We start from the raw sequence: 25,000 nt of genomic DNA on the forward strand, positions 1-25,000 counted from the left end.
AGTAAAGAAAATACTGGGCGGACGTTGTTGTAATGCACCACTTATTCCCATTTATCAAGGCTGATAGTAATTACTGACTTTGTCATCGCCTTGCACTATTTACTGCCTCTAAGTGGTTGAGATAGTTGGTTTTTATATTGATGGCAACAGAAAGACTGAGTATGTTCAAATACTTAATGTTCAGTTACCAATGAAACCATTTGGAACATTATTTGGAACAATGAAACACTTTCATGTTTGTGTGGTGTTTAGTATTACACATGTTTTCCAAAACAATCTGGGTGCAATTAATGTCATTAAACATGGGGTTTTTGTTATTGCACTGTTTCCAAATGTTCTGGGTGCAAAAGACGTATTAACTGGTACTAATTTTCCAACAGCCAGATGTCTCTTATTAGGAAAGCTGTTAAAGTCGACACAAGAATCTGGAACTGTGATCTCTAATAATAATAATAATAATTACTATTATTATTATTATTATTATTATTATTATTATTATTATTATTATTATTATTATTATTATTATTATTATTATTATTATATTTTACTGAGAGGACCAATAATGGATTATGTTTTACAAATCAGAGTAAGAAATCAGTTTAACCTTTATAGTTAGATTTATTGCCAAAGTTTGGGTGTCCGGGGCCATATTACATATTTTATTGACTTTTGAAGAAAAAAGTAAAAAAAAAATGACAATATATTTTACTTCAAAAAAGAAAAATAACTTTTGAATTAGATGACTTTTATTTTCACATCCTGAATGTGTTTTCAATGGGTGGTTCTATTTATTTATTTATTTTTAATTATTATTATTATTATTTTTTTTTTTTTTTGGTTCTGCTTTCCTTTATAAGTGTCCCAAGTGAAGTAGAGCATTTGTAGCTAAATAGCAAAATCTAGGTCTATCAAATCATCAAAATCAATTGGGGAAGTAAAAGTTAGTGTTCAAATTAATACCGTCAAAAGCAGGTATAAAATCTATACTATTAACCCAAAATGTCTTGAAATCTCAGTTTCTTAAAATAGAAAAGAAATTTCAATGAGAAATTTAAGAAATTGTTTTCATATTCACTTCATTTAAAGAACCTTTTGATTTTTTTTGCATACACCATATAAATATATATCACATACTGTATGTTAGCAATATTTTTTATTCATATTGTATTTTGTACATTTTATACTTATGTATCAGATATAGTCAGTCAATGTGTTACAATCAATGTGTTACATACATTTTTAGTGCCTTTTAGAATCTAATTGAAAATAATTGAACAAATTACAGAGCATACTTATAAGATGACTGAGTTGTCGGTTGCTTTGTCCTAGTTTTAATCCAAGGAATGATTGGCAGTAGATTTTTTTTAAGACTATTTTGTCTTAGAAACGCTTTTCACTTCCCGTCAGGTGTAATACTGTACACAGTATAGTTCTAGTGTTACAAAACTGGCCATGAGAAGAGAACCATCCTCTTGCTAAATAGCAGATTTAAACTCTATCCTCAGTGAAACATGACCAGTGTGAACATATTTGGAGCAAATCAAATGAGGCTTCACTGCTGAGGAGACAAAGCCTTAGTTAACAATGTAGCTTGTAGAAATGGTCAAGCCAAAAACGAGACATTATTCCAGGTACATCCTGTGTTTAGCAACACTCCTGTCCGTACACACACACACTCACACATCCAACACACACTTTCATGTCTGGCCGAATGACAGAGGCTACTCCTCCACTGCTCCCAGCCTGATGGATGATATAGGTCTAATCCCTCTCTTTTCTCCCTCGCCCAGCCTGAAGTAAAAGAGGAAGCATTCATGTTAGAAATCTCATTACAGGGGTTTAGGTGTGTGACTTATGGTACAAAGCATCCCCCACAACTGTTTATATATCCGTTTCTAGTTTCTCTAGACTGAATTTGAATTTTGTATTTGCATTCTTGGCTTAGGTATGTTCTTAGTTTTTAATTTGCCTTCTATGTGGGAGTATGAAAGTGTGTGATTCTCCGTTTGTCTTACATTCTATAGGATTAAATATTTGTATAGATGTGTGTGAATGTGTTTAAGTGGGTCACATCTGTATTTGATATAACCAAAGCCTTAGGGGCATTCGTGAGTCCCACTTAGTGAGTCTGTGTATGTGTGTGTTTGGGTGTTGAGAGAGAGAGAGCGAGAGAGAGAGAGAGAGCTTGTGAGAAATCATTAGAGAGTCATTGGTAAATATTTTGTGTTTGTGTGTGTGTGTGTGTGTGTGTGTGTGTGTGTGTGTGTGTGTGTGTGTGTGTGTGTGTGTGTGTGTGTGTGTGTGTGTGTGTGTGTGTGTGTGTGTGTCTGTAGGTGAGCCTCCTGCAGGTTTCCGTGAGGTCCTGTTGAAAGAAGGTCCTGAGGGTTTTGCCCGGGCAGTAAGGCAGCATCAGGGTTTGCTCCTTATGGACACCACATTCAGAGACGCACATCAGTCTCTGCTGGCCACTCGTGTCAGAACACATGACCTGAAAAAGATCGCCCCGTACGTCTCACACAACTTCAGCAATCTCTTCAGTGTGGAGAACTGGGGAGGTGAGGATTATACCTTTCATTCACTGACTCACTGAAATAATATTATCTTCTGACCTGTTCATGTACATGCTTGATATACAGTACTCATATAATCTCCATGACTCAGGCTCCTGAGCAATTATCTGTTTACTTAATAACCTATAACTTCATCATGGATTTACCCTTCATACGCATCTCCTCTTACCAATCATACGCATCTCATATCATTACCAAGCTGCTACATATGTCTAATCTATCTACAGTCAAACACTTCTTACTACAGTCCTGTTGAGTGCCTGCTGATCAAAAGATAGTTCTGTTGATTTACCTTCTATAACAGGGAACAGTCTGTCTGCAGGGTTTACATTAGTCTCATATAAATCTGGGCATAAATAAATCTAATTTATTAATAAATAAATAAATAAATAAATAAATAAATAAATAAATAAATAAATAAATAAATAAATAAATAAATAAAGCTTTATGACATTCCATGTAAAAGGATTTGTACTTGACGATATGGTAGCGTTATTCCTATTTTGCTTTTTTTGTTAGAGTCAGAGGTCTTCAAGACCGAGGGAGATTAATAAGCAATGTTACCTATTAACTTTGAGAAAGTGATTCGTTTTTGTAGGTGATCCACAACATTAAATATAACTCTAAATGGATCTAAATGCCAAATATGCGCTTGACTACAGTACCCATCAGCACGTCACATGGCCTTGTAAGCCATCTCACTAGCATCGTCACCTGTTCTGTGTTTCTCCTAATCAGCATCTTTACTTTAGTTCCAGGGTGTGTCTCATTTAGCTCTATAGGTGGTGAATCAGAGTTCATACACTGTAAGGACCTTGTCTCACTACACACTGGGACACCAATGACTCAATTTCCGATGACATTACTGCACACTAACGTTATATAACCTCAACCCTGGTATTTATCAACAGCAGGCTGTTAGATATTTTTAAATTTTTTTATATTCCTTTATATGCCTCTCTGGACCCCTTCCAGTTTGCATATCGGCCAAACCGCTCGACTGATGATGCCACCTCAACTGCCATGCAATCAGCACTCACTCATGTGGACAAAAAGGACTCGTAAGTTAGAATGCTGTTCATAGACTTTAGTTCAGCATTCAATACTATCATCCCCCAACAGCTCAGTAATAAACTGCTTCAGCTAGGGCTCAGCACTTCACTGTGCAACTGGCTATTGGACTTTCTGACTGGAAGACCTCAGGCAGTACGGGTCGGCAGCAACACATCCAGCACCATCACACTGAACACTGGGGCCCCCCAAGGATGTGTGCTGAGCCCCCTTCTCTTCACCCTGCTGACCCATGACTGCACACCATCACACAACTCCAACCTCTTTATCAAATTTGCGGATGACACGACTGTAGTAGGTCTCATTAGCAACAAAGATGAGACAAACTACAGGAACGAGGTGAGACGCCTGGCCGGGTGGTGTACTGACAACAATCTCTCTCTGAACGTGGAGAAGACGAAGGAGATTGTTGTTGACTTCAGGAGAACGCACACTCAGCATGCTCCTCTGACCATCAACGGTGCCACTGTGCAGAGAGTGAATAGCACAAAGTTCTTGGGTGTAGTCATCATAGAGGACCTCTCCTGGACTGGAAACGCAGCAGTGCTGGCCAAGAAATCACAGCAGCGTCTCTACTTCCTCCGCAAACTGAGAAGAGCCAGCGCCACGCCACCCATCATGCACACCTTCTACAGAGGCACCATTGAGAGCATACTATCGAGCTGCATCACTGTGTGGTACGGTTCTTGCAATGCATCCTGCCGGAAGACACTACAGCGCATAGTGAGAGCAGCTGAGAGGATTATTGGTGTCTCTCTCCCCTCCCTCCAGGACATTTACGAGACCCGTCTCACCCGAAAAGCCCTCTGCATTGCAGGTGATCCCACCCACCCATTACACAGCTTCTTCAGTCTGCTGCCATCAGGGAGGAGACTGCGGAGTCTCCGGGCCAGGACCAACAGATTGAAGGACAGCTTCATTCATCAGGCTGTCAGGAAGCTGAACTCACTCTCAAACTTGCCTCCACTTCTCTTTTCTGCCACAGGCTCCACAGATCTATGAACCCAACACTCCCCTTCAGATCCCACATGCCCAAGGTCCTTCCACTCCCCCTCCCACTAACATACGGAAACATGCACCAGTCACTTTGTGCAGCATTGGTCTGCTTATTCTCCACTGTATCTACATATGCTTTGCACTTTATGGGACTGAGAGAAATACATTTTCAATTCTTTTTTGTGTATATATTGTACATGTGAAAGAGTTGACAATAAAGAAAAACTTGACTTGACTTGACTTGATATTCTCCTAGCAGGATTGAAGGGTAGCTAGTGGATTTTTAATCATTAAACACTTATTTTGTTCGACTCAAACAAACTATATATAGAATAAAATTAAATAATCTAATAAAATGAAAAAATGCTATGGCGAGTAATCCTTTGAAAGCTACATTAACAAGCTACTTACTAGACATTTGTAGACAAAGGTGTCCAACAGTTCATACGGCCATTTTTTTCAAGCTGAGAGGCTTCAAAATATTGTATAAAGTCATTTTAAACAGAACATAGAGAGCGCTGATACTCCCCATTTCTTGTGCTGCATTATGGGTTCGTTTTTTTAAGGAGCAAAAATTCCAGTGCACTGGAAGGATTTTAGGAGAGATAGAGAGATAGAAAGAGACAGCCCTTAAAACGGCCATCCACGCCACACTCTTTATAGATAAGCACTGTCCTGTCACAGGCCGCTTCAGCTACAAACATTTATACATGGTAATATTCGGTGTAGCATTAAAGCATTAACTGTTAACAGCAACATCAAATAAAAGCATGCCACTTAATCATGGCCTACGACGGTAGCTCATATTTGACATGTATAGATAAGAGATTTGCTGAGAGAAGATAACAGAATATTTGTGTTATCACTCTAAAAAAAAGTCAGTCTGTCATCCGATACCGAACAAAGCAACATGCTAACAAGGCATAACTGCTATATCTCACAGCAGAATGATAAATCAGAATTAAAATACAGTGCCTTCCAGCATATTCTGACAGCGCAGTCCATTACTGGTGTCTTTGTTGTATAGGATGGAAATCTGCATTAATGAAAAAAAGATGAATGTGAGGCAGCTGTAGAGAATGCTGTATTTTATTCGCAGGTATTTTTGGCCTTATAGTTTTACTGTATAGGAATCACAGCAGATTATTATCTATAACATCATTTCATATAAGTGCAAGCAGCCAGGGGTGTAATGGTTAATGCTTCTGGTTGTGTTCCATAAGGATCCGGGCTCTTATACAGTATGCACTTGAGGTGTTTTTTTTTCTTCTTCTTTTGATTCTGTCTTTACATGCATGGTTTATTAATAATTGATGCAGAAGTAAATTGCGAGTAGTTAGGTTGTTCTGCTTTTCCACATTTTGCTCCTGACAGGTTGGTGTTGTCATGGATATATGTTTTGATATATTGTGTTTAATGAGGCTGAAGCCTTTATCCTCAAAGACAAGCGCAGTGTCTTTTTACCCGTCTAAGGCCCGTGTGCCTTTAATCTTTTGTTCTATCTTTTAAAAGGAGTGAACCGATTATAACAAAATAGTTAAAAATATTTAGCATTATTACATTCTAACTGTTATTATGTAGAGTTCATACTAATAAATATTAATTTAATTAGAGTTTGAAAGTAGAACACTGTGGAAGAGCGATCAAGGTATGGTGTTTGCAGTCAGAAGTCTAAAGACACAGCTGACTTGCTATTAACTCACCTGAAATGCTATTTTTATGGGCTGGAAATTTAAGGATGCTAGTCCCTATCTGAAAAACGTTTTTAGCCAGAAACTGTATATTTTCTGGTTTAAAGAAGAGTCATAAAATCCTGTATTTAAATTTTATATTTTATGTATTTTCTTCTATTTATTACACAGCTTTATCAATGAATATTATGTATTTCATCCCGGTTCAACATACACTAGTGAGTTTTATGAACAAACAGCACAGCAGTTCTGTCTAATTAATGTCAATCAGGCAGTTGCCCTCATCGAGGGCATGGAGTTGGCTGATACAAAATGATACTCTAGAGCAGGGGTCTCCAATCTTATCCGTAAAGGGTCGGTGTGGGTGCAGGTTTTCATTCCACCCAAGCAGAAACCACACCAGAGTCTACTAAAATCCAAGATTAAACTGCTGATTAAACAGATTCCACCTTGTTCTTGGCTTTTAGTAGACTCTGGTGTGGTTTCTGCTCGGTTGGAATGAAAACCTGCACCCACACCGATCCTTTACAGATAAGATTGGAGACCAGTTCTCTAAAGGCTTACAGGGTTATGGGTTTTATCCACAAATGTGCAACAAAAAATGCTGATGTTAATGAAAATACTAAACATATTTCTGTTATACACATGCACCAACATCATTTTTTAACTTGCATGATAAACAGGGAAAATGTCAATTGTTACAATAAGTGAATCATTTAAGTGGAAAATGTAGTTTCTTGGTGTGAATGTCAAGAGTCATTTGTGTATTTTTACATCTGTCTGCTTCTTCTGTAGGTGCTACATTCGACGTGGCTATGCGTTTCCTCTCAGAATGTCCGTGGCGTAGGTTGCAGCAGCTAAGAAAACTCATACCCAATGTACCTTTCCAGATGTTGCTGAGAGGAGCTAATGCAGTGGGTTACACCAACTACCCTGACAACGCTGTGTTCAAGTACAAACATACACTTCTGCATGCACTCAACTCTTCAAAAGTACTGTACATACAGAGGAAGGACACAAGTGCACACATTTAGTGGCTTATTTATTCAGGCGAATCTCGATACTTGTGATCCACAGCATAGGTCAAGTAAGCAGCATGAAAAGGGCAAATGCATAATCTAGAGAACAAGTGAGACTTCAAGAAATACAGAAAAAATGGAAATCTCTCGTAATAAATACAACCTGAGTAATGTAGCATTAACGACAGTGACACCGTAGGAAATAAATAGACTCATCAGGACCTAAACCTAGAACAGGTGAACACAAATGGGTAATATAGGCCAATAGTCAAACAGGGATGAAGACAGGACCAAAAACAAAAACATGTCACAATAAAAGCACGAGCAGTGCAGGTCATGCTGGGAAATGCACCATGCACTGAGGTGATTTGTGATGTTGTAATAAAATTTGAAGTATTAAGACAAAAAAGCTGCATCATTCCCTATGTATTCCGACACATTCATTGTTGTTTTCATATTGGTAGCTTGGAGAATTACAGTATGATGTGTTTGATGAGCAAAGTCTTCAGGCTTAGTTTAGATTTGTATATTATGACAGAAGATAAAGCGTGAAAGTTTAGTCTTTCTCCATGTTACTGCAACAGGATTTCACACTTCCAGATGTGTAAAAATTCACACAATTCAGTCTGTATAAAAAGGGTCACAGTTAGGTTAAAAACTTTGTCCTTTATTATGAATTCAATCCTGTTAAAACTAACGAACCGCCCACACTGCTCTTGCTCATCCACATTCATATGAATGTGTATGAATATCGTATCATGTTCAGTATTACATTAGATTATATTCATGTCCATATATGATGAATATGAATACATCATTTAATATCCTTGCTCCATTCATATACTCCTTCCATCTCCATGGATATAATAATAATAATAATAATAATAATAATAATAATAATAATAATAATAATAATAATAATAATAACTTTATTTTCTATAGCGCCTTTAAACTTAGATCTCAAAGCGCTTCACAAAAGAAAAAAATGGCTATTAACATTTTTTCACACAGTGATCTTTTCCTCATTGTCTATTCTGACATGGCCTCTTGTGCTGTTTTTTTATGTTTGTGTAAGAGAAAACACTGTACTGAGTTACTATTTTTCAAGGCCAGAAATGAATGCTCTGCACTGATGTGGGTGTGAGAGGCCTAACATCTAGTGTGGCACTCATTTGCTCTTGCAGTGTAATTTTCAAAGCCAGATTTGAAAAAAATTACTTACATTAATGTACAGGATACATTTCTGCAGCTCATTCATGATGTGTATGAAAAGAGATGAGAGAGGAGAAGAGGATATCAGTCCTTCATTCTAAATAGTCATCCGAGACAGTGCACAGCGACATGCTGGCAATGTGTAACCGCTATGTCTCACAGAAGCCTGATAAAATGTCAAAGGTACGGCTGTCAAAATCCACAGGTGTAGTGAGATGTTTAAAATATGCTTGGACTAAAGCTGTGCATACTCCTAACAGGTTAGACTCAGGAGATGTTAGCATCCATTGTTTAGTAAACACATACAAATTGCAGTCAAAACAGAGTGAAGGTCTGAATCAATAAATATGTAAAATAGTCAAAACCAGACAGAGATAATCTAAACACACAAAAGGTCAAAAGACAGACTGGGACAAAACAAGGTGGCAAGGCTCATGGCTTTAAACTCGGTTTAGCACATACACACTGGAAAAACAGTATTTTCCTGCACTAATCATCTTACATCTTCTTAATGCAGTTTGCTACCTCAAAAGTGCTGAACTAACTAATATATTAACTTGTATGTAACATCTAAGAACTCAGTTGAAGCTTTTGAAGATGACAAGACTTTCCTCCCAATCTCTATGCTTAGGTTTTGTGAAGTGGCAAAGGAGAATGGTATGGACATCTTTCGTGTGTTTGACTCTCTAAACTACCTGCCTAACATGCTGATGGGGATGGAGGCTGCTGGCTCAGCTGGAGGCGTGGTGGAAGCAGCCATCTCTTACACAGGAGATGTCTCTGATCCTATGAGGCAGAAATACTCCCTGGAATATTATTTGCAGCTAGCAGAGGAACTTGTCAAGGCGGGGACACATATACTGTCTATAAAGGTAGAGCGTGTGCATGTGGGAATGTAACAGATGTACACACATATATGTAATATATCATGAAAAAGACAATGCAGTGATATTGAGAGGTTCTCTCACTCTTTCTCTAGGACATGGCTGGTTTGTTAAAACCCGAGGCGAGTCATTTGCTCATCACAGCTCTGAGAGATCGATTCCCAGATGTTCCAATCCACATACACACTCATGATACGGCAGGCGCAGGCGTGGCAGCCATGTTGGCATGTGCTGAGGCGGGTGCTGATATCGTAGATGTGGCAGTGGACTCCATGGCTGGCATGACATCTCAGCCCAGCATGGGTGCTATAGTGGCCTGCACCAAAGGCACTAAACATGACACTGGTGAGTGAGATCCTTGTCAGTTATATTCAACATTTTGAGTCATCGCTTTAGGATCTGAGTCCTATGTTTGATTTGTCCCATGAATGTTTATGTGACTGTGAAGTCAGATATGGCTGAAAATATTATTTATGTTTTATTGGTCATATAGCTCTCTAGAGGTGATGTACAATTCTCTAGTTACATATAATCCAGACAGAGACTGATTCAGATCTTCTGAATTTTCAGACTTTTTGAAATCTAAGGTAAAATAATAATAGTAATGGGAAATGAAATGGGGAATGAAAAATAAAACTCAGGATGCCTAAATATAGGCTCTAGATGCTTTAAAGCAAAGGATATAAGCAATATAAGGAAACTATATCAGACAGAATAATACAGCATGTCCTGGAAACTGTAAAGAGAAGTAAATCTTAGTTGAAACACAACAGAGAGACAGTGTGAGTACATTTAAGCCCTTTGGAATAAATAAAGCGGAAAAGAGAAAAAGACGGCTGTATCCAAAGATCCAAAGTTTGATCTGAACCGATATTTCTCATCTCCTCACTCTCAAATGAGATAAAAAGTAGAAATGTCTGTGATTTTATATGAAATTGTATTATAAATATTGTGAAGAACTTTTATAAAAGCGGTTGGTGGTTTGTGTTGTTATATTGGCTTGCTGATTATAAGACATCTTTCCGGTGGAGATTCAATGCAAAATCAGCAGGAAGTGTTTCAAAAGGATAAAAACTGAAAGGCACTTTAAAAAAAATAATAAAATCGGTAGTCAGATTAATTGTCAAAGCATCACCACCATCCTCTTTCCGCTGAGCACGGTGCTGTTAGGCACACTCCAAAGCAAAAACTACGCCAATCAATACACTCTGCAGGAGTAAATTTAACACAGTGGGCATTTATTTAATACTGCCGATTTTACTGTGTATGATATTGTGGAACAGGATTTGTGAGGGTCATCAAATGGCCATTTTTGTGAGTGGTGCCAAAGACTCAGTCGGAATTTTAATGGTCAACATCTATCAAAGCGGTGTAGGGGTTGAAGCCGCACTTGAAATATTGTAAAAGGCTTTTTCATATCATAAAATGTTGTCTGAAAAAGGATCAAATGAAAACACTCTAAAAATCTGACATTTTCTGTGAGCAACAGGGGGGGGGAAGGGTAGAAAGAGGATGTCCTCCTTACATCGTAGTCACTGCATGAAGACTGGCCCCCCACACACATGCATTTCACTGGGCATGAGAATCTTCACACAGCTCCAGCTGAAATAAGACACAGTCTTCCTGATGTAGAGCCGAGAGAACACAAGCTGAGCCACGTCATCCACCAGAGCACTTTCTCTACTCTTCAGTAAACGACTATGATATAAAGCAGCTGATGGTGTTTGGAGTGGCCAGGAGAAGCAATCAGCCTGTTTCAGGGATTGAGGACAGACATGGTCGAGGTTGAACAGGAGATGACTGAAGAGCTCTTAGAGAGAAGTCATAGTATAGGTTAATGGAAGCGTTAGAAAGCTCAGCATTTGAACAAAACCACAGGGAAAAAGAACACACTAAGTCAAATCGACTCTGACAGAAAATTCCCTCAGGAGAATAAAACACAAACGTGAAATTCCCACAGGAGAGGGAGATGAGCTTCGGGACAAAAGAAAAACTGTCAGATATTTAGTGTAGCTGATATATACACGCCAGATCAGAGTTTTTTTCTGCAGTAGTTAAAAATAATGTTTTTGTTTTTTTTAAACTATGATACTGTGTTTATTTTGGAAACTTGTTTCTATGCATGTTGGTACTGGATGCTTGAATCTTAGAAGGAAGGAAGGAAGGAAGGAAGGAAGGAAGGAAGGAAGGAAGGAAGGAAGGAAGGAAGGAAGGAAGGAAGGAAGGAAGGAAGGAAGGAAGGAAGGAAGGAAGGAAGGAAGGAAGGAAGGAAGGAAGGAAGGAAGGAAGGAAGGAAGGAAGGAAGGAATAACAGGATTATTCATTAAGAATCATGTGATTTAGAAAGCTACTAGACGACTAGCTCAAATCTGAACATAGGCTTATCAAGCTGGCAGCCAATGTACTACATGTTCTGGAGGTCTGCTGCAAGACAAGATAAAGAAATGTAGATCTAGCACAACAGAGACACATTAGCCCGATCATCCAAAGATCACAAGTTACAATCCTGACAATGCCACAGCCCTCTGGAGCCAATAGAGCAAAATGGGCAATGCTTTTTGAAGTAGAATGGACACGATACTTTCTCTCTGTCAAAGTCTGTAGAAGACAGCATATAGCGCTCTATTCAGAGTGTGTTTTTCTGTGCTGTGGCGTGCTGCATGAATGCAACAGTTTAAAAGGTCCAGTGTCTTGGGAGAAGCATGTGTTCATCCTCTCTGGTTGGTTGCTGGTGCTGGATAAAAGGGGGCTGGCTGGGAGGCGGGTGGGAATTGGCAAGTGACCAAATTAGGGAGGAAAATGGAAAAATGTAGATCTGCTTTTTATTTTCTTTAAAGTAAGATGTACTGTAGATGTAAAATATTATTACAGTGGAACTGTAATAAATGTATTTTGTTTCCTATGTCTATTATATTTAATATGGCTAGAGTGTTTTAATAGCAGATAGTGGATTTGAATAATTACTGTAATTCTTACTGCTTCTAATACTGTACTACTGGCATCCACCCAAAAAATGCATAAGCATGCTGCACTTGTTTTATTTATCATAATAATATCATGTTTCCCAATGCTAATTATTGGCTACACCTCATCTGTTACTATTTCAAAAAGCAGTGGTGTCTGACGTTAATTTTACCATCATTTCCTGCCAGGTCCTAAATTGGATCCTGAACATATGTCACATGTTGATGCTTCAGCCTGAATCTTTTGCCATACTATCTACCATAATCTCCCTCCATCTCCTTTACTTCGTCATCTTGTGCGTTGTGAGAAAGTCCTACAGGTCTTCTCTTGCGTTTCCCCCGACCCCTGCTCCAGCTCTCCCGTTCAGCTTTATCCACTGCACACACATGCAGGCCCTTACCATACACTCCGCAATTTAAATTTTTATTCTGTAGCTCACCGTGCCCAGTGGGTTTTCCAAATACAGCAGCCAGTCAGCATTTTACCAGCCAAGATGCTGCAACTATTAATGGATCTGTATTCCTCTTCAGTCTATAGAATACAAATGAATACAAATAAATACAAATTTATTCTGCATTTTTTAGGAGAATTGTATGTGTGGATGTATGTGGGGATTTTAATTGCTGCTGCCTTGGCTGGTAAATAACCACAAATGTATTAAATTCATAAGACAGGTAACAGACTTTCTTCTTATTTTGTTGTTTCCACAATGCCGGTTGTCTTGATGTTAGCTGGGTCACATAGTCCTGTTTTTCTCTGGATATTCTGTTCTATCATTATTCGACCTGGTTGCATCACAGCAACTATATGTCAGGTGTAGAGAAGCTTCCAAAGAGCCAAGTAGATCACGTTTTCAGAAATTTACAAATTTATGTGAGGATAAAGTAGCAGAACAATTGTCAGGAGTTCAGAAGTTGTGTGTGTGCCACAGTTGGTACATATTGTGTGTAATATGCTTTGTTAGGAACAACATCACTGCATGGTTGTACTGCGGAATGTGTTCAAACATTTAGCTTCATTTTTCAGCCGGACAGGTGCCTTCTTCTCAGGTACTGCACATAACATACACACCAGCATGATTCAGCAGTTTGCCATTTCAAAAGAGCAGCTTTAGACAGTCAGTGCCTCCAGTATTTAGTAAGATTTGTAAAGTATTGTTTGTGATTGTTGCAGCAAAAAATGCTTGATTTTGCTGTGGCTATTTTCAAAATGTTAAATTATTGGGGTTTTTTGTGTGTGCTTTTTTTGTATTAAAATATAAATTTGTGAAATTGCAAGAACAGGATTCTGCTTTTAAACTACTAGCAATGAATACAGATATGTAATGACTTTCTACGATAGCAGTACTCATATATACTGTAATACATGCATGAACCCAAGAGGTTTTGTTTGAATGCACGTTGTGATGCATCTCAGAAATCTGAAAAAAAAAATCTCTAAGTGTGTTCAAATATTTCAGCGTTTGTTTGTTGTTCTGTTTTTTTGTATTCATTACTGTGAACGCAAAATCCTGTAGGGACTGTGTAATTTTTCATATTTTATCTAATTTTAAACCATGATCAGATTCCCCTTCTTTATATAATTAAAAATAAAAATAGGACATGAACCCTCCTCCTCTGAGCTAATAAGCCTGGGCTGTGAACACTTTAAACATAGAGTTGGAGTAGATTATCATTCTAAAGGAGATGTGGTATAAAGCTGGCTTTGTCATTCCTCCAAGCTAGATGATGTGATGTGGGTGGCAGCTTGACAGGATGCTGTGGTTGGCTTCATAGATGTCAAGGATGAGTGTGTGAATGAGTGTTTATCCTTCTGCACTGGACTCACTGTTATAGGACAGAGGAGGAAATGGCAACACTGGAAAAATGTGTTGTTTGGTTTTTTTTTAAAGGTTTTGGGGAAAATAATAATTTAAACATAATGAACATACACACACTCACACACACACACACACACACACACACACACACACACACACACACACACACACACACACACACACACACACACACACACATGCTCTGTGTGCATGGAATTTGCAAAAGCAAAAGTGTATTGTGTGTGTGTGTCACTGTTGTGTGTCATATATGGAGGAATATAATCTTATTAGTTAAATGAATTTGTCTTGAAGAAACTAAAACGAAAAGAAAAGCAATTAGTGATTTACTTCATGATTTATTGTGATCTTGTTCATTTCTGCCACAGAGAATTTTAGTTGAACTGTAACCAAGTTCAGTGTTTCTAGAAAAATGGTCTCTCACACGGGACAGTTTTTCTGTTTGCTCACAAATGTTACATTTGTGTGTGTGTGTGTGTGTGTGTGTGTGTGTGTGTGTGTGTGTGTGTGTGTGTGTGTGTGTGTGTGTGTGTGTGTGTGTGTGTGTGTGTGTGTGTGTGTGTGTGCAATTCATGATACCATGCTCAAGACTGACCTCTATAACATAAAAGAAAGACAGTTCGCAGGTCCAAAATGGTGCACTGTATGCAGACTCATCATCTGTAGAGAACTGTATTGACAACCAAGCTCAGTTGTAATATATATCGAATTGTGTTTATTTTGTATTAAAGACAATAGATTTTGTACCTGTTGTCACACAAGGAAACAAATAACACTGTAAAATCTCTAGAGATTACTCTAGTACCTTACATCGTAACAGCCTCATTCTCAAGAGCCACTAACTCTCCTCTCTAATCGCAACCACATTACAGCGTTTCTTAGAAAAGCACGGACACAACTAACATCACATTCTCTGCTTATTTCCCTCTCGCCATCTCTCTCACGCACAGCCAGTTGTACTGTTATATGTCAGGAAGTCATCCAGACAGCCAGTGAATTAGAGTCTGTGTTCAAGAAATCTCAAAACCTCTCAAAACACCTGTAAGACAAATATAAATAAGAGAGAGACACCCTCTTAGTCCTATTATTATTATTATTATTATTATTATTATTATTATTATTATTATTATTATTATTATTATTATAAAAAGCAGCAGATGACTACAGACTGATGCTAAGCAGAAACACAGCTTATGCTGAGGACCTCGACAAATATAATGAACTGCCAATCAAAATAAGCCAACTAGAAAAACTATTGATTGTATTTCAGGTTCATTTCATTTAATATTAACAATCTGTTCAGCTGTTTTATATATGTGCAAAAGTTTTAGGAGGCATGAAAAAATGCTGTAAACAAAGAATGCTTTCAAAAATGGAAACGTTACACATTTCTTTTCATAAATGAACAAAATGCAGTGAATGAACAAAAGAGAAATCTAAATCAAATCAATATTTGGTGTGACCACCCTTTGCCTTCAAAACAGCAGCAAGTCTTCTAGGAACACGTGCACACAGTTTTTGAAGGAACTCGAGACAGAAGGTTGTGTTTGGAACAACCTACCAGCCGAGTTCCTGGAGGAATTGCTGCTGTTTTGTAGGCGAAGGTTGGTCACACCTAATATTGATTTGATTTAGATTTTTCTTTTGTTTGCTCACATAGCATTTTGTAAATTGACAGAAATAAACACTCATTATTTATATGTCTGAAAGCATTCTTTGTTTACAGCATTTTTTCACACCTTATGTCTGTGTACTGCATTTGTACTTTACAGTATGTGTAATTACCAATGAAAAGAATCTCAATTTGATTTCTAAGTATAAAGAAAAGAACAGAGTCAAAACTCACTTATTATGGAAATCTAAGGGCGGTTGTTAGAGCAGTGAATAAACATTTATGTAAAGCATATTCTTGTAAAAGAATTTTTCATAAATTTCACAAGTCATGGAATTAAGCCTTAAATTAACCCCTCAATCTGTATAATTCATCTTTTCAGAGAGATCAGAGATAAAATTTGTAGCTCAAATAAACACTCAGTTTCAGCCTGATGGTCTGAATGGGTTTCTCTCATTTCTGTCTTAACACAAGACCTTTATAGCTAGAGCATAACTGGTGTAATTTGATATATAACTCAGTAACTGTGCTTTAATAATTCTCTTTAGTGTTAAGAATAAACCAGTTGTCGGTCCTTTCTTCAGTGTGTGGAATATACAGGACTTCTTGCATTGGATCTTATTCATGAATCAGATGTGTTGGCTAGAAAACTCCTTTAAGTTAAACATTGCTGTTACATTCTCACACTTGGCAACATCTTTACTCTTATATTTTTCTTTTTTTATTATTGTTTTTTTTTTTACTTCAACTCAGCATCTAGCAGTAGGTTTTGCCAGTGCAGATGTAGTTATATTTGTCAGGACAATGAAGAGAGAGAGAATAAAAAAGACCTTCTAGAGTCTCTTGTGTGTACATGTACACATTTTTCTGTATGCCTCTCTCTCTTCACCCATCTGCTCTCTCTATTTTATTGCACTAACCCTTTGGCCTTCTTTTCCTCCAGTGCATCAGTTTGAGCACAGCACAGGCCTGTGCCTGCATGACTATCTATTTTCTCTCTCTCTCTCTCTCTCTCTCTCTCTCTCTCTCTCTCTCTCTCTCTCTCTCTCTCTCTCTCTTCCTCAGTCAAGTGTGCTAGTGGGATGGTGGAGTTGGAGGGAGTCGGCCTTGTTTTTCTTTCACTCACAGTCTCCAGTCTCTTTTCTAGCTTTCTATAATACAGGATATCTTAAGCATCTACAGCCTATTACCAGTGGCATAGGAAGAGAGAGAGAGAGTAAGAGAGAGAGTAAGAGAGAGAGAGAGAGAGAGAGAGAGAGAGAGAGAGAGAGAGAGAGAGAGAGAACGACAGTAAGAGCGAGAGAAGAGGACAAGATACAAAAATAACTAAAATGGATAATTAATTAAATTAAAAAGTACTTAAACCACCTGTATATATGTAAATGATTCTGAAGTTGTGTGTGTGTGTGTGTGTGTGTGTGTGTGTGTGTGTGTGTGTGTGTGTGTGTGTGTGTGTGTGTGTGTGTGTGTGTGTGTGTGTGTGTGAGAGAGAGAGAGAGAGAGAGAGACAGAGAGAGAGACAGAGACAGAGAGAGAGAGAGAGAGAGAGAGAGAGAGAGAGAGAGAGAGAGAGAGAGAGAGAGAGAGTGCACTTGCACTCATCTATGATCGGATGGTTTCATTTATAAACTTTGTTAAGCCGACTGCGCAACTTATTAATTTCTCAGACCCTGACCTTCACTGCCTCTCTCTCTGCTTCCATCACATACTCACTTAATAACATGTAAGAGTGCTAGTTAATTGAGTTGTCTAAGAGCTGTCGGCACAAGCAGACACCCAAGTAAGTTCAGTGGATGGGCTGCATGTTGTTAATGAGACTCCTGTTGATTTCATTACTTTTGATTTCACCCCCGTGATCAAAGCAGCCGAGACACGGAATCGTGTACACAGTTCATCTCCATTACTCTATGTTTCTTCCATCTTTATCCTGTGTATTTGCTTAGAGTTATTATTTGCTTCATGATTCATTGGTGGTGCCACAGACACGGGAACTCTGTACTCTGCTCTTTTTATCTTGCTTTATTTTCAAGAAAGATTTATACCTAAATAAACATCACATCTACCATGGCCATCACACACTATATAAATTTGCCACCTTGCATTTAAGCTTCAACTTTGATAAACCAATGCATGTGATGTGGAAAGTGATATGATGGGAACTATGTAGATGGCAGAATTTCGGGGATGTATGACTTCAGAATCGTTTACATTAGGTGTCATGAGTGTCACCATCAAAACTTTGTCTACGTAAGAATGATAGACAGCAGGGTTTTTAGGGTTCATGTTCAGTTTTGGTGACTGCAGTACAGTTTTATAGTGAAATATGTGAAATATCTCAGAGAGAGAGAGAGAGAGAGAGAGAGAGAGAGAGAGAGAGAGAGAGAGAGAGAGAGAGAGAGAGAGAGAGAGAGAAAGCAGACTTTACGATATCTAAAGATTTCAGTTTGTTGTCTTTAACGTCATATTAGCTTGCCCTATAGTCCTATAAACACTACCTTTATCTAAAATAAAGGGATGCCCAAATCCATTATTCTATTTTTTATACTGTATATGAGATTATATAATGTGATTTTAATTCTGCTTTTCTTTTGTCTCTGTGTAAAAAAACAGCCAGTGTATATGTAGATGTCCTGAACTTTTCAGCGTTGTCTTTATACATGGACGTACTTTAATATTGTCTTTGTATTGGATTAGTAGAGCTCCTCTCTAGTCTTTCAGGTCATGAGGCCTTACAGACCCTGTAAGTTTGTATTACTAATTTTTCTGCTGTTTAGATATTCAATAAGTCAAAGGAAAGTGCAAATTGATTAAGATATGAAGTTCAAAAGTCAGAGAAATGGTTTTGGTGTCTGATTCATATGTGTAGGGAAGTTAAAGGGATAAAAATGGCAACAAGTTCCCTAGTGTTCGATTTGCTTTTGTCCCCCCCCCCCCCCACATCTTTATCATTCTCTGTCATTCCTTTTTCACTTTCAGTGAGACATTGCCTCTGCCTTCACCTCATTTTAGACTCTCTTTGCCTTCATTTTTCTTCTCTTTCTCTCTCCCTTGCTGCAGCTTTACATCGCACTGCATTTTGTCATTTCTAACCCCATTGTTTTTTGTTGTATTTCTTTCTCTCCGGAATATACTGCATCACTCGTTCTTCCCCCTTCTGTTACCTATCTGACTACAGTTGTCATTCTTCTCACACCTTCACTACACCCTGTTTTCTCCCACTAAGTACAGGGTTGCATCTTGCTTCAGAAATCCCCTGAGAAGCCTTTACCCACCATTTTCTCTGTAACTTTCTCTCTGCTATTCATGTGTTTCTTTTGAAGGCAATTGAGAGAACATAGAGAGTGCACAGGCCATTTTTTTCCAACACTGGAACTAAAATGAAGCCCATCTTAGGAATTGGTCTTCTTGAAGAAGAAAATCACGTGGAACTATTTTTGTCAGATTTTTTGATGTGCATGTGTAAATGTTATGATTTTGATTTTAGACTGACGGTATCGTCGTTCACACATCTTTCAGGATTGTGATTTGGTCTCCATTAATAATTCAGTCCACTCACGTTCTTACCTTCGCTCACACTCACACATAAAGACGATCTCAATCAAACCACACACAACTTAGTGGTGACTTCATTATGTACTAATGGCCCATGACACAAACTGGATCACAGTAGAATAATACCAACTAATCTGCTGCAGTCAGTGTGTGTGTGTGTGTGTGTGAGAGAGAGAGAGAGAGAGGTGAAAGGTGCCCCTGACTGTATGGGCTGTTAGCAAGGGGCTTAATTAAATCAGCATTGATAGCCGTTCTCTGACATTAGCGTGGGTGTGTTATTGATTGATGGCGTGTTTGGTAAGAGATCTCAGCACAATTGGTTCTGGATCACTATCAGGCTCTAATGTCTCGAGAGATGGCCAGAAAAACAGCTCTCATTAGGCACAACATGTCACTCGCGTTCATGCATTCTATGTAATTTTATGTTATTAGCTGTTCTCTGCTGGTCACATGGCCATTAACAAACATTCATTTCTCTCATTGTTTTGTTAATAGAAATTTCCACTGTGCTTTTCTTTACTATGGTTAAGTGCTCAATCCCCTCTAATCTAATTAGCCAACTGAGTCTTTCTGTCTGTTTTTAATTTGCAATCATACGTTGTTAAAGCCATTTTTTTCCTGTTTTGTTTTATCACTCTCATCCCTTTTTTCCATGGATACACATATATCTATAAATATTAGTCATTTAATCCTGCTCACTAGGTGACACTGTAGTCGTACAGTCATTGATTGTAGTCCTTGATTTGTTATAGAAAAAATGTCTATCCCATCTATCACGGAGAAAAGAGATTAACATACGTAGGATGTTAAAGTGTCTAGGATGTTTATTAAGTAAGGAAGAACACACACCAGGTCATGTGCTGTTAGAGGAAAATAATCCACATCCAGGTGATTTAACATGGTCTGACATCCAGCAGTGTATTATATTCATATGACAGAATGACCTGAAATATGTTATTCTGCTTATAACACACAGATGTTGACCAATGATAACAATTTGTATTTATTAATGGCCGACACACTTTTTAAACTTTTATACACGTAATTCTATGGACATCAGTTGCTCTTATTGCTTTAGGTTATAGTAGTTATAAACAGAAAACCCCATCCAGTCCTCTCTTTTAGATAATAAGACAAAAAAAAATAAAATCGCATGACATGAGAGCACATAGTATATACAAAAACAAAAATATATAAAAGGAGTGGTGGTTACACTGAAGACATATTGCACACAGGTAATATGGCACATTTTTCAAAATTTCTGTTATTAGATGTCAAGAAAGTGTCAAAAAAAAGTCACCTCACAAAAACGACATCTGTTGCTTGCTGAAATAAGGCAACATAAACAAATTTAAATTTCGATGGCAAATTCATACTGGATGCAACAAAATCACAAACAAAAGCTAAACCCATGCAAACGTCTATCCAGTGCATACATATACTTATAGACAATTATAGACATTCTGGTCAGTATATCAGCTGTCAAACACTTTCTCATGATATCTACATATAATATATATTATATAGTTTATATTTACTGTATATTTTCCTTTTGTGCTCTCTCAGGCATATCTCTGGAGAATGTGTTTGACTACAGCGAGTACTGGGAGGTCGCTCGTGGACTGTATGCTCCTTTTGACTGTACTGCCACTATGAAGTCTGGAAATGCCGATGTCTATGAGAACGAGATCCCAGGAGGCCAATACACTAACCTGCACTTCCAGGCCCATAGCATGGGTCTGGGCAACAAGTTTAAAGAGGTGAAGAAAGCGTATGCTGAGGCCAACAAACTGCTGGGTGACCTTATCAAGGTAAAAACTGTTTCTTTCTCTCTCTCTCTCTCTCTCTCTCTCTCTCTGTCTCTCTCTCTCTCTCTCTCTCTCTCTCTCTCTCTCTCTGTGTTTCTGTCTTTCTGAATCTTCCTCACACTCTTTTATTGACTGTCTCAGTTCTGTAATTTGGTTGAAAACCTTTCTCTTGAGGAAAGCACTGGAATTTTCTATTATTTGAAATTGATTTAGCTGCCTGACTTTTCCTGTGGAGCTTCCTAAATCTAAAACCAAACTTAATTTATTTCCAAATCAAATATAAGCATATTAGAAGCACACGATAGGCCCACTGCCATTTTGTTTATACTGTTTGTATGCACATTTATTACATAAATAAAATGTTATTCATTACAAATTACACCTTCATTAAAAACGACCAGGGGAATCCAAGTTAGCTAATTTACTCATTTGCAATATAAATCTGCTTAATTCAGGTTAGCTTGGATCCTTGATTAGTCCTTGTGGATATTTTGTGTGTGTGTGTGTGTGTGTGTGTGTGTGTGTGTGTGTGTGTGTGTGTGTGTGTGTGTGTGTGTGTGTGTGTGTGTGTGACAGAGAGAGAGAGAGAGAGAGAGAGAGAGAGAGAGAGAGAGAGAGAGAGAGAGAGCTTGGGGGGTTCATCTGCATATCAGTTTATACCTCATCCCCACAAGCATTTAGTTCTTCCTTGCCACACTCCACCTTCCCTAAGGCTGAAGGCTGATCCATTGAAGCGTATTCAGCCTTCTCAGATTTTGCTCAACCTCTGATGCTTTCCTGTTCAATGTAATCATTTACGCAGGCTCTCCTTGCAAGTTTTCATACATGTATCTACATCCTTGCGAATTTTCATACATGCATCTGCATCTTATTGTTATTCGCGTCACACGCACTCTTCTTCGCAGTCTCTCCGTGTCTCTGTCTTTCAGGCCTCTAAAGTGCCTGCTTTTAGAGGAAGGTGATGAAATCTTTAGGTTAAAAAACTTCACATTTGGTTGTTTCGGTTGAAAAATATATTTTAATCATATAATCATCACTGACAAGGTGATTGGTTGGTTGAGTATTTTGTTTCTAGTTCATCGTCACCATCATTTGATGGCATTTTAATTATTTATGTCAGCCCAAATAATTTGTGCTTCCTGACACAGCTTTATGTTTACACTGAATGCAACAACCACAAGCATGCAACCTGCTATCCAGTGCACACAGAGCTTTGCATTTTCCAGAAAACTAATGTCCATACTCTCAATTTAAAAGGATCACAGTCTGCTTCATGCAGAGGCACTGACCAAACAGCTTATTTGTATTTATCGTAGTTGCCTGTGTTGATCTAATGAGAATCATTACTGTACAAACTCTGCTCTGCTCTTCAGCTACAAGCTGCAGAGTCATAAACACTGTTGTTAATTATTATTTGAACAAAGTTCACAGAGAGAAGACAGATTAAAGGAATGAACTTAGTCGATTTAATAAGCTATAATGCTACCAAGAGCACCATAACAGCCACACTGTGTTTGGCCCAGATTCTCCCTCCTTCTGGAACTGTACTGTACTGTATTCCTTATTTATTCATCTGGAAGTTATTCCCTCAGTGTATTTTTTCAGTGTTTTGATGATGCTGGTTGAGAGATTTGTGTAACGGTCTGCTGCAGAATATTCCCTAGGTGTTCATTCGGGTTGAGATCTGGTGACAGTACAGGTCAAAGTGTACGATTTCTATTATTCACATCCTCTTCAAACCGTTCAGCCAGCCGCTGTGCCCTGTGGATGGGTGCAGAGTCATGCTGGAAGAAGCCACTCCCTTCATGATAGAATTGTTTTCTTATAGGATCAGTCTGCTTTGTAAAGCTTTTATTGATTTGTAGGGAACAAGATGACCTAAACCATGTCAGCACACCTACACAAAGGTATTCCACAGCATAACAGAGCCACAGGATTTTCCTTTAATTTGTTAAAATGATGCTACAGTGCAATGCCTCGTTCACACATGCAGAGACTCAAAGAGACAAAGCAACAGAGATCATTCCTTTTTTAATGAGAGCTGTGTGACTTCGGGTGAAAGGATGGACTCTATGCTAATACGGCACGACTTAGTGCAGCAGCGACCAATGAGAGTGAAGACTGTAGAAAGCCTGTGATCCTTCATCTTGTATTATATGGTGCAGATAACACACTGATGAATTTATATACAAACCCCAAATCTCTCTCAAGATTATTTCCTTTTAGGAACTAAACTGATCTGGAATGCTAGTTGCTTTACCCAATGATAAACATTATTACCATGACAACCTAAAGTAGAAAGTCCTACTGAAAATTTCATTGTACAGCAACTGACGACTTGTGTGAATGTAGAATAATCCTTCAGCTCCTGTCAGAAGAGCTTATATTTTGATTCTGAAGTATCTGGAGTATCCCGCTAAACAGAGTTACTGTACAAACCAAGTCCTTTTGTGCGTGTGTTTTGTTTCCTGCATATAAAGTTCCATATATGATTAATATTTTAGATGTATAAATACAGCAGGCAGTCTGTCGGGTTTAACAGACAGATTTTCATTGTTGCACTGTTATATTGACAGTTATGACTCACACTACATGAGTCCACTCAAAATAGACAAACTGACAAAGAAGCTTTCACACAATCATAAGCAAACCTACAGATCCTTCACAGATCACTCAACCAATACAGTGCATTATGAGAGTAAACACTGGCTGGTTTAGAGGTTTTGGAAAACCACTGGAAAAACAAATATGTCGTCTCTACTACTGGCCCAAGTGATGCCATGTAACACTTTCCTCACTTTGCCCTGGTGAGAGTTACAGTGGATCTGGAGCCCAACATTTATTTGGGAGATCTTTTGCTTCACATTGTCGGTTATGGTTTTCATTTTCACAGAAAGATTTTCAGGATCATTTCTAGCTAGAGTATGTGTGCATGCTTTGCTTTTTTCTCAGAGTTATTATACAGTTGGAGCTGTATGACACTCCACTGTATTACAATATTGATGTAAAGCATATGTTTCTATCAATATTGTTTTGTCATCTACATCTACATGATAATAGATTTGAAAGCATGCATACATTTTCTAACGCTCCTAATTCGTTTGACACAAAGAAAACCACGTCTACTGCAACTTGTTGTTTATATCTTAAATATAAACTTATTTAGTAAATCAGTGAGGATATCATCACAGGCAAGGAGGTTTGCTGTTGATATCTAATCAGAGAGATGGCATCCTATGCACCTAATGTGTTGTCTGATAGGAGAGATGCAGCTACTGAATTAGCACAGACTAAATTGGGAGAAAATGGGTTGATGAAGTGGGAGTGTGTGATTCAAATAGATTTCTATGACGTTTATGCTTCACCCACACATGCAAATAAAAACTAAATAGGCATGATGCGTAAAATCACAGCAGGATGAACAGGGTCACTTTTTTGACGGATTGGGAATTGAAACATTGGTAGCGTATCTGTTCAGTGAACACATTTGAGAGACTTCAGGATTGCTTTTCTGTGTGACTTGGATTTCAGATTGTCCCACTTTGCATCACTTTTGCATTATACAGGGTCACTCGAGGGCCAAGTTGAGAAACAATAAAGAAACGCCGTATGACCTTTAGCATTCTCGAACAATAGCATTTGATTAATGTTTCTTGCTAGTTGCTGATGGCTCTGATCCTGTTCCTAGAAGCTATTCATTACCTTTAAATCTTGATTCAATAAAACTATTAGCTAAGCAGTTTTAGTATGCATGTAATTAACTCAACTTTGACTTCGCTAAAGA

General features: G+C 38.1%; 1 protein-coding gene across 2 annotated transcripts in view; it reads left to right on the plus strand.

Moving 5' to 3' along the window:
- pcxb (pyruvate carboxylase b) overlaps positions 1–25,000 on the plus strand; it is a 221,442-nt gene that overhangs the window by 174,278 nt on the left and 22,164 nt on the right. For both annotated transcript variants that reach the window (XM_047810480.1, XM_047810476.1), the window contains 5 exons: positions 2,334–2,555; positions 7,124–7,280; positions 9,191–9,431; positions 9,539–9,788; positions 20,975–21,219. In XM_047810480.1, the coding sequence (XP_047666436.1) occupies positions 2,334–2,555; positions 7,124–7,280; positions 9,191–9,431; positions 9,539–9,788; positions 20,975–21,219 (1,115 nt within the window). The remainder of the gene's footprint in view (positions 1–2,333; positions 2,556–7,123; positions 7,281–9,190; positions 9,432–9,538; positions 9,789–20,974; positions 21,220–25,000) is intronic.

This window comes from Tachysurus fulvidraco, chromosome 1, assembly GCF_022655615.1.
Source record: "Tachysurus fulvidraco isolate hzauxx_2018 chromosome 1, HZAU_PFXX_2.0, whole genome shotgun sequence".
NCBI lineage: Eukaryota > Metazoa > Chordata > Actinopteri > Siluriformes > Bagridae > Tachysurus > Tachysurus fulvidraco.